The following is an 11263-nucleotide window of genomic DNA, read 5'->3' on the forward strand; positions in this document are numbered from 1 at the left end:
TTTTTTTTCTCCCCCCTGATTTTTAGAACAGAATCACAATTTTGAATTTTAATTTTGAAAGGCACTGAATTCTATCTTAATTCTGATATTGGCCCGAAGGGTCGAACCTTCCATTATCGCGTTACCTAAATAACAATTAGAAAGGATGTATTTAACTATGCTAAATAGCCTACATATGTGTGTGTGTGTGTGTGTGTCTGTGTCTGTTTGTGTGTAGCTATATATATTAGATAGATAGATAGATAGGATAGATAGATGTAGATAGACACGGACAGATAGATTGATTTTTAGATAGATTTTTAGATAGATAGATAGATAGATAGATAGATAGATAGATAGATAGATAGATAGATAGATAGAGATAGCACATATGATATCTAGCGAGAGAGGATATCTATGTGTATTTATAATGGTTATATTTAAAATCTCACTTTGCACAGCCACCCTACCAAAATAATAGTGTTTCCTTTTTAAGTGTCGTCCCAAGCTTTTTGCCAGAAGAAAAGCAGTATATTTTTCTCACCGTGCAGTATTTTATATATTTTTCCATATTATATATATATTTATTTCTATTGATTGGGGGAATGTGATTATCTTGGTAATAAAGCGAAGGTGGTACGCGCAGCATCTCGCGTTATGTGCATTTTTTTTTTAATGTATTATTATTCCAATCTGGCCAAGTCTGGGAACAAGTAATGTGAATTGGGAAATCGCTTTTTTTGACAGTTACATGTTTACACTTTTTAAAGTTGATAAACTAAAGTGAGGTGATTATGACCATCGCCTCCTTCTGTGCCGTAAATGTCTATGATTCTAGATTGTCCTGCCATGTTTTTAAACAAAACCTGCACCTTTTCGTTACACAAATTAATGTGAAGGAGGTTGCAGCCCAACAAAGATTTCACCGAATACCGATACATCCACAGTCACTCCGATTCTTTTATTTCTTTCTCAATATACCATTTCCTTGAATTCGTTGCAGCCCAGTTTTAATTTGAATTGGTGAAATCTTTAACACGAGTCTCGCTTAGAAAGACGGAACGAGGTTAAGGCGTAAACGCTGAGCTTGCTGGTAGATTGTATATGCTGGGAAATAGTTAACACTTATTGTAGATGGTGCAAGAAATGCACGTGCAGTCACTGTGGCATTGCAGTTTTTTTATTTCTTCGTTAACAGCATTCGGAATGATGTTTCAAGTGCATTGTTTTTTCGAGTAGCAACTGAAAGGGAAACGTTGAATGTTCAATTGCAGAAACATTAGGGTCTCAGCTTGTTCATTCCATAAGTACATTGGGTGTATTTTTGATGAAAGATGAGAATTGCAGCAACGAGTGGCCCATTCCTTTGTGGCTGCGTAGCCCTGTGTGATTTGTAGGGCAGTGGGCTATGTGGCCGGCTCTATTTGCTGTGCAGAATAAATGCTCTATTGCATATTGCTGGCAACACTCTGTCTGGAACAGTCGCGTACGATGCCACAAAAAAATTGAATTTCAAGCAGTGTACTTAACAGAAAACTGAATTTACTCATGGTTATTTCAAGTCCAAACATGCCAGGTGAATTATGCCAAAGATCAGGATTTCTACAATCGGCAAATACTGTTTTTTTAATCCCTTATTTAATCATACAATTCTTTTGTCTCCTTTTTAAATGTAATATTCCGTTTAAATAGATGGTCCACGCCCCTCGCACTGCTACAAGTAACGTTTTCACAATTTTGTTCATTCTCGCTTCACTTCATATATATTGCACATTATACACTTGTTTCCCGTTTGCTACTTTGTATAGCAAAAAAAATAAATGTAAAATAACAAGGATGATTTGTATATATCTTTATTGATGATTGAAACTGCTAAGTAAGGCTTTCTATTGAAATAAATGCACCAAGCTGCAGTGAAAAGCAAACTGCACTTTTTTTTTAGAAACCGGAGTTTGGGATTTTCCCAAACCGTATATACTAAGAAGCCAATTTTCCTGGATGGAGATATACGATAGGGACACTCAATTTGTTCCTCCATCTAGGGTTTTTGTGGGTTGGACTGGCTTAGAAAAAAGAGCCAAAATAATTAAAGCAAACGGCAAGTAGTCCGTTGCGACCAGGGTTTTAGTGATAATTGAGATAAAGATGATTATAGACAAGGCATGTTACTTAGTTAGACGATGACACTCAAGCAGGAATAGAATAAACCAGTGCGGCTTTAAATTACTTCAATTGATGATTCCTTGCAGAAGTACATATTAAAGGCACGAGGCATCTGTTGACGGAAAAGAGTAAAATAGGCCCATCTATGCTGCAATATTTTGGTAGTCTTCATATTGGCCACGACCAATCTCACAGGATGCTTCAGTATCCTGCCAGTTTTATTTTTCCAGAATTGTGACAGAAAATAGGGACGAATACGGAATCAGCTCGCCCACCCTCCTCCGAACTGAAACACATTCTGGCTTATTTTGTCACCAATGATGAGAGAATGAAGTGCCCACATATACTGATGCATCCCAACCTGCATTATAGCACACAGATATAAAACAACAAGCCACCAGATCTTTCCCTGATCCCTCGAACGTCTATCTGCAGAATCCCGTCTCCCTGGGCATCTTAAGGACGCTGCTCTTGGCTGGGCCCGTTTGGAACTCTGGAAAAGAATCAAAGATATTATCCTCTGTGAGGGTTTTACACTTAGTCCACGCCAGTTATTTTCTATTCAAAATCAAATCAAATTTGATGTCGTAATCTATTAATCCAAGATTCGCTCCTTGGCCCAACTCTGGTTAATTTTCGGTCTGGGAAAGGAAATGATGGTTAGAAAAGTGGGTGTTATCTAGTTCTGCTTTCTGTTTTGATCCGTACCGTATCCCCAGTAAAATACTACTTTATTGTCTTTTAAACTATTTCTATCAGGGAATAAAATGTTCTCATAATATTAATGTTTACTTCCCTCGGTGAAAGACATTTAGGTAGTGTCCTAAACCAGTGCTTGTTTTGTGATGAAATGCCTCCCCCCTGTTTAACCACAACATTTCCCTTTCACGCTCCCATCAGATCAGTTACTTGCCCAGTGTTGAATTTGATCAGTTTCCGTCGCGCTAAATCGATCAGCAAAAAAAACAGGCTATACCAACCTCTGAAAACAAGAGTGAAGAGAGAGAGAGAGAGAGGTGTAGTTACTTTCATGCACGCTCGGCCGATTGCATTTTATTAAATAAAAAAAGAGAAATCTAGCTGGTGGGAAGGAAGGAACGAGATAGAAAATAAAACTGTTCGCTCGACATCTTACTACGACAGGTTTTGCACGTATTAATATGCTTACAGGTTTTGTTTGAATCGTCATGAATTAGGTGTCTCCAGGCTCTTGTTCTAAAAACAAAAAATAGTTATCTTTTAACGACCTTTTCAGAAACAAATCTTTCAAGATGTATGCGAAGAATACCTGTTTACGAGATTTTTTTTTTACACATTGTTAATTTCATGATGGAAAAGAAATTGCAAGCCAATCCAAAAGTGAGCCTCGGCAATTAGATAGGTAAACAAGCCAAAGAAGTTTTTAATGCTGAGTCTGGGGATCCTCCCCTTTCGCAGCCCCATTGGCCACCAGGCACTCTGACGACATATATTAACCCAAGCTGCTCTAAAGATGTAGCTTTACATGGAGATCAAACTCGGAAAATCCGGCTGCTGCTCAACCTCGTCGTGACTGGATCAAAAGAAAAATATTGGAGCACGATTGCTAATAAGTGTGTTTGTGTGTGTGTGTGAGAGAGAGGGAGAGAGAGAGACAGAGACAGAGACCGGTGCTGAATCCTTCCCCAAATCCGTCTGAAGAGGAAGAAGATTATTTTGTGTTGTGTTCCTTGATGCTGCTTGCAGACACCGGAGCCCAACACACTTTCTGGTTTTTTTTTTAAAGAAGGCTTCTTTTTTTTCTCTCTCCAAGTGACATTTCTTTAATGCAAAGGGGGAACCCATCCAGGGAAAAGCTGCACAATGGAGGAAGTCGATTGTAAGTAAAGCACCGCGATATTTAAAAGCCTAAAAAAAAAACATCCTTCACTAGAGTTGGTCAAGAACAAACTAAAAAAAAGGTGCAATATCTGAACAAAATATTGCACCGTTTGTGTTTTCTGTGGTTGTATTCTCTCGATTCTTCCAACAAATTGTGGAGAGGGACAGAGAAAGAGACAGGACTGGGGGAAAAATTGGCTTCCAATCGAAAAATGAGTTTAGTTGGAGGATTCCCTCATCACCCTGTGGTACACGATGGTTATCCTTTCGCCGCGGCGGCAGCCGCTGCAGCCGCCAGCCGCTGTCATGAAGAGAGCCCTTACTTCCACGGCTGGCTCATCAGCCACGCCGAGATGTCTCCCCCCGACTACACAATGGCGCCGTCCTACAGCCCCGAGTACGCGAACGGCGGCGCCGGGCTCGACCACGCGTCGTACGGGGGCGTTTCGTCGTCGTCGGCGGCGGCGGTGGCGGTGGTGGGCGGCCGGCCGACCAAGCGCAGGGGAACGGCCAACCGCAAGGAGAGGCGCAGGACTCAAAGCATCAACAGCGCCTTCGCCGAGCTCCGCGAGTGCATCCCCAACGTGCCGGCCGACACCAAGCTCTCCAAGATCAAAACCCTGCGTTTGGCCACCAGCTACATTGCCTATCTTATGGACCTCTTGGCCAAAGATGAGCAGAACGGCGAGACGGAGGCCTTCAAGGCGGAGATCAAGAAAGTGGATGTAAAGGAGGAGAAGAGGAAGCGGGAGCTGGTAAGGACGATTAAGATTCCTCTTTTATTTTTTGTAAGAAAAAAATCAGGCGTTTTGTCCAGTCCACATTACATTTTATTTTGGACCTCGTTTTTGTTTTCAATTGTGCAGTCAAAAGTCTTAAACCACCAACTGGTTGGTGTTTGCATGCCACATTATTTTGTCACTTTCAAAAAGGCGCGTTAGGCTTCACTGTAAACAGCAAATAGATTAGAGAATGCGGTAGGATTTTTTTTTAACTTTTTTTTAAACACGAAATAGGCCCGGACGAAATGATTGCAGGCACTGTACCGAGTCTCATTTTGTTACAGGGTTTGGGCAGGCCTGCAAAGGCTGGAGCAACAGCATTTTTTTTTTAAAAAAAACAATATTTCACTGGCAGCGAGTTAGTTCTCACTATTCTGAAGTCATTTCCAGAATTTCAATCCTATTTTGTAGGGGGTAGCATTTTCGCAATCTGTCCCTCGTATGGTAAGGTGAAAAGCCACTATGAAAAAACAGTTGTTGTGGGAGGGTACAGCTTTGGGAACATTAGCCCCGAGTTCTGGACATTTCAGTTTAACTCAGTCCGGATTTAAGAAGCTTAACTATTGAAAGAATATTTGCAGCTTAAACGGGCCCTCCCTTTCTCCCGCGCCTAAGGCCAATTTACAGTAACTCTGCCGAATACTATTTCGTCAGTTAGCAATTGTTTTTTTTGAAGCAAGTTTTAAAGAAACTTAATAAATACTATTGGCTTCTGCTACTGACACTGTTCCACGGGCAAAGCTTATTAACACCGAGGAAAATATGGTAAAACGACCACGGTCATAGGCTAAATGTGGAAGGGTTTACTCGAAAAACACATACTATCTGAAAGCTGGAAATATAGATGGCTTGATCGTGGCAGCAGATATTCCACAGTAAGTTTTCTGAGAGGGAAATAGAGGCGGAATCAGCAGATTCTGCAGCAGAACCTAAGCCATAATTGCTTAAAATACCCATTTTGTGTGTGTGTGCGTTTGCGAACAAGTTTTGTGAGCGGGTAGTGTCGAAGAAAGTGTATGTTGCGGGTGCATTTCTTTTTTTTAAATTGCAACGGGGCGGGGTTGCATCCTAAATAACCGTCTTGCATTTTTTCCACTTTTTTTTCCGGCTGGGATTCGGCAGAATGAAGTTTTGAAGAACACGGTCAGCAGCAACGACAAGAAAACAAAAGGGAGGACTGGCTGGCCGCAGCACGTCTGGGCTTTGGAACTCAAACAGTGAAAGTTTGAACCTGAACTTAAGAAGGTGGGGGTGTGGAAGAGACCTTCCAGATCTGTTTCCCCAAGTATTTGTCACACAAACTTACGCACGTCGACAGAAGCTATATATGTTCAGAATCAACTTTATTTATATGTGCAATTTACCCCACCCCAGAGAGAGAGAGAGAGAGAGAGAGAGAGAACGGATTGCTGGAAGAAAAAGCATTTCACATTTGGAAGAGAAAGGCTAAGTTGGTAAGGGGTTGTATTGTTTCATAGTAGATGTGAATTTTTGTTTCTTCCCTTTTTAGTGTTAAAAGTTTATAGCACGCAGACACACACACACACACTAAAAGAGTACTCGATAAAGAATTATGTATGTGAAGTGTATCTTTGGAAGTGCCTTGTGCGTATTTTGTTTGGATATAAATATGCAAGGATTTATTTCCTAACGTTGTATTGGAACGAAAAGTAGGTGTGCCAAAGTGCAATTTGGTCATGTTAGTGTGCAGTTTATAGTCATGTGTTGTTGTGTTGTGGTCATGCAGTATTTCGTTCGTTTATTTTCCAATAATTGTTTGACCTGTGCACTTCCGTCCTGCAAGTGGAGATTAATATTCGAGATGTAAACGTTGTAATTATTGTCAATAAAAAAAAACACTTTTTTAACAAAAAAAACCATATACATATACATTTGCATCATTTCGACTTGAGTCTACCGAGGCGAATAGATTAAATTGAGGGTAGGTCAATGAAAAATTACGTTAAAAAAAATTGAGAAGACAAATAACTATGATATTCGCCCTCGATGAAAGCACGGCTCGCCCGACTAATCAATAAATTCAAGTCCCAATAATTATCTTTAAATGATTGCCTTTCGCAAACGAGGGTCGTTCAGGTTGCAAGGCTGAATGTTTTTTTGCTAAGAGCGCTAGAATTACTTTTGTTTTAGTACTTTAAATCGCAAATGGCAGACGTCCAACACATTAATTAGAACAGATTTGTAAAGATTTCCAAACATTCCCCGGCGCTGAGTAAGCTCCTTGTCTGAGGGACGTGAACTGATCCCTATAGGATTTTTAAGCACACCCCCCCTCAAAAAATTAGAACAATTTGTTATTTAATAAATGGACTGAATCCCTATAGGTTTTTTTTAGCCAAAGAAAATACAATTAAAAAAAAAAAAATTAATGTTAAAGCTCAGGGTTATGGGATGAACAGAACATTGAATAATCAGGAGTTGATAAAATAGGGACAAGCAGTCATCAAATCAGCCTGGTCGGATTGGACTTAAAGATTGACCCCTTTCTGTGGGCCCTACCACAACATGAAGCCTCTATATTAAAAAAAAGTATATTTACTTGAACCTTTGTGGGGAGGCGGAGGAGGCGAAATGCTTAAAATTGCTAAGTTTCAAGTAGGCCTATTTTGTTGGCATTCGATGGCTTGAAAGAGATTTTTTTTTCTCGGCTTTAACTCTCGCTGTTAAGATGGCACTGATAGTTTTGTGAAAGAGAAGATTGTTTTTGAAGTTATGTGGGGTCACCTTTGACTTCTGACAGGCCTGAAATGCAGCCGGTGGAGGAGCGATAGTCAGGGGAGCAGTACAGAAACTCACAGCAGTGTTGGTAACTCCACAAGTAATGCACTTTCTGACCCAAAAAAACCAGCCCTCCTTTAAACGTGTGTGTGTGTGTGTGTGTGTGTGTGTGTTCGGTGTTAACGTCTTAAATGCCACCAGTCGTAAGGAGCCGGTTTGAGCGCTTGCAGGTTTCAAGGCAATTAACAACAACAAAAAGTCAATCGTGCAATTGATCATTTCAGAGCGTTTCCCCCATGCTCAGTAAGTTTCCTAAGTCACTGTGTAGTGAGCCGCAATGTCTCGGTGCTTGCGCGCCGTGGCTGTATCACTATCCCCCCTCTCTCTCTCTCTGTTTTTATGACACGCACCGCCAGTTCGGGTAGGTACATCTGCAATTGCCCATAAAAGATAAGAGAAGCTTTACACCCTGGTGCAAATAGGTTACAAAGGCAAAGGTTGCGGGGTTAACAAAACTGGCTGTGGATGGGGAAAAGTGGTGTGCCCTAAAGGGTCATATTTTATGTTTGCCGTGTTTACATAGAAGTGCATTTGTTGCCAATGCGGTCGATGGTTGCAGTCTGTCTCCCAATTTACAAGGGGACTTTGATGCTCTTTCCCATCCCCTACGTGGCCTTGAGTCACCCCCTTATATGCTCACTGTGCTTATTTTATAAAACTCGCCTAAAATGCTTGAAGATCCCGGTTGAACACATTTTCACCAATTGCAAATAACGCCCCCCCCCCTCCCCAGCGTGGGCTATTGTGATCGAATTCTTGATGGTGGATTGTTAAATGCAGTTCACGGCGGCTCGCTGTCTCTTTAACAAGACACTTGCATTTTTTTTTCATCATCAATTCTCAAAACACATACAATGTTCACACACGCGGAATATATCAGCAAAGGTTTATTCTGAGGAGTAAACTAAAGCGACACAATAGGCGTGTAACTGTGGTCAGTGTCTCCCCAGCCATTTTAAAATATATACATTGAAATCCCCTTCCCCCCCAAAAAAAACTCCACTGTACCCGTGAGGAAATCCATTCTCACTGTCAGCAACAAAGGTGCCCACTTTCCTGGATGCCGAGGGTTGCACCCGAGAGTTAAAATACCAGGCTTCAAAATTAGATATTGTACAAAGTCGTGTAGATCATGGCTTGCACTGTACCTCATGTGTTTATTTTGATTAATCCCTTTTTAAACAGCACTGCTGTTCCTGGGTGCCACTAGGCTGACACATTATGGTTAAGCCTCTGAATAAATAAACAGCAGTCATTTCCTGATGGCCCATATAGCTACTATATTTCAAAAATGAATCAAATATATTCTTTAAAAGAGAGAGATAGGAAGTAAGATTATAGATAGATAGATTATTAGTACATATAATATCTAGCAAGAGAGAGGATATCAATAACATTGTATAGATATAGATAGATAAATAGATGGATAGACAGATATGTAGATTTTAGATAGATTTATTAATAGTACATATAATATCTAGTGAGGAGATATCACTATATATGTAGATAGATATATAGATAGATTGGTAGATAGACTGATTAATAGTACATATAATATCTAGCGAGAGCGAGGATATCAATAACATATGTATAGAGATAGATAAATAGATAGAGATATATAGATTTTAGATAGATTGATTAATGGTACATATAATATCTGGCGAGAGAGAGGATATCAATAACATATATATAGAGATAGATAAATAGATAGATAGAGATATATATTTTTTAGATAGATTGATTAATAGTACATATAATATCTGGCGAGAGAGAGGATATCAATAATAATATATATGTATAGATATAATTGCCAGCTCCTTGTTTAACGGAGACGCTGCCTTCTTTAAAGCAATCATGTGCAGGGTAAAAGCACTTGGGTCCTAGACATGTCGGAGCCGAAGCAAATGTCCGATTTGACGTTAAAAGCTAAATGGTGCAGTGAGAGGTTGTGCGGTAAATTGATGGGCTATCGGGGATGTCAGTGACATGGTCTCGATACAACATGTGGGCTTGGTGTTGCCCACAACATATTTACTCCAGCGGATGGCCCCCTGCATTCTCCACCCTCCCCGCCCCATCCCTTCCCCCCCCCCCCCCCCCCCCCCTTCCACCCTGGGCATCTCTTTTCAAAGAGTTAGTTGGCTGAACGACTAACCCGGGGCTGTCAAGGTCACATTCAGGCTTTTTTTGCCACTCTTATTTAAAGCAGAATCTCTCTCAGCCGCCTCGTCCTTCCCCGCACCTCCACCACCAGTTTAGACCACAACTAACATAACTGAATGCATTTGTGCTGCAGCTGTTACAAGTTCCATCTGAAAAGTATTCCATGCAACCACCATTAGCAATATAGCTCGTTGTTTGATTTGATTGAGGATGTCTTTAATCTTACTCAAGATAGTTCAACTGGATCTCACGTACCAAACATCAGCAATCGTATTCTTTTTCGGAGCCGCTTTAATTGAAGAATTGGATGTAGAATCTGATTATTGAAGGATGCATTTTAAATTTAAGCACGAATTGTTCCCATTCTAATTAATATTATGCTCACTGAGTCGTCAGATTGTAGAGGTGCAGCAGATTAAATAGCCTGCGTCTTGTTTCTGGAAGTTTCTCGTCCATTGCTACCTTACAGTTGCATAAAAGATGTCCTTCAATGTCGCTGTGATGTTAATGGCCTGATGAATTCAATGGGTATATGCGGCAGGAACTCCCGCCTTTGAGCAGACTCGAGTTAAAATTTGCAATCGTTTTGCATTTGCATGGGTTCCAGTATATTAGACAACCCACAGGCCCACAAAATCGACGCAGTTACCCTAGGCAAACCAATAGATGTACATGCCCACAGCACACTGGGGCACAAAGGGGACGACCTGCATGCTATAAGGAAAAAGAGGTGCATAATCTGAAGTGTCTCACGTCGCACGATTTGGGACTGCCTGTTGGCGTGTTTGAGCAAAATAAGGTCGGACGGAATATGCAAACCGCGGCAAATGAATTGACTTGTTATTCGCAGAGAAGTTGAGACGTTTTGATTAATTGGTTTTAAATCATAATTACGTCAATTGGTGGGGCCCTCGAACAACCATAATCTCCCTTTTTTTTTAAAAACACAGGCCTAATATTTTTTTTTTAAAGCCTCCAGCTGGGAGTCTGGATCACCGGACCTGTAAACAAGACCTGCTCCCCTGTAGCAAAGAAAGCAGAATCAGGCCGGGCCACCACAGTCTTACAGTGGTGCCTTTTGTAAAATCGGTTTAAAACGCCGATGAGTTATAGCATATAAACAATGGTACTGACTGCACGCAGCAAATTGCTCAGGAGTTCAAGAGATGCAGGCTGATGCCATCTTCTAAATGGCTGGAACTGTTTTTTAAAATAATGAGAATTGACATTTATGTAAAGGATGTTTACACAGATAGCCTACGCGTTTGACTATAGGGTGATATCGTTACAATTAATCACATGTGACACGTTTAGTAGTGAATGTTACACAGGCATTTGATTTTAAATATAGCACTTTATTATATAGATAGATACAATACTGTTTCCTAATAACTTTTAGTTCTGAATAGGCCCCAGTAGGCTGAAATGGTTGGCGGGTTTTGAATATAAACGCTCCTCGCAACTTACATCATCTTGAAGCTAATTGGAGAAACAATGGTGTCCTATCTCGACCTCCT

General features: G+C 40.6%; 1 protein-coding gene and 1 long non-coding RNA gene across 2 annotated transcripts; one reads left to right on the plus strand and one right to left on the minus strand.

The window, feature by feature from the left end:
• Window positions 1-1080: 1080 nt before the first annotated feature.
• Window positions 1081-10419, minus strand: LOC147110230 (uncharacterized). The gene is made up of 3 exons (XR_015080406.1): window positions 10002-10419; window positions 3311-3357; window positions 1081-2635 (listed from the first exon to the last, which is right to left on the minus strand). It is a non-coding gene; the product is annotated as an uncharacterized LOC147110230 (long non-coding RNA).
• Window positions 4027-6661, plus strand: LOC147110231 (heart- and neural crest derivatives-expressed protein 2). The gene is made up of 2 exons (XM_086004133.1): window positions 4027-4757; window positions 5907-6661. The coding sequence occupies exons 1-2, from the start codon at window positions 4215-4217 to the stop codon at window positions 6003-6005; spliced, it is 642 nt and encodes a 213-aa protein (XP_085860259.1). The 5' UTR covers window positions 4027-4214; the 3' UTR covers window positions 6006-6661.
• Window positions 10420-11263: the final 844 nt, after the last annotated feature.

The sequence above is a fragment of the Somniosus microcephalus genome, chromosome 12, assembly GCF_052327205.1.
Source record: "Somniosus microcephalus isolate GS21.2 chromosome 12, FLI_Smic_1.0, whole genome shotgun sequence".
Lineage (NCBI taxonomy): Eukaryota > Metazoa > Chordata > Chondrichthyes > Squaliformes > Somniosidae > Somniosus > Somniosus microcephalus.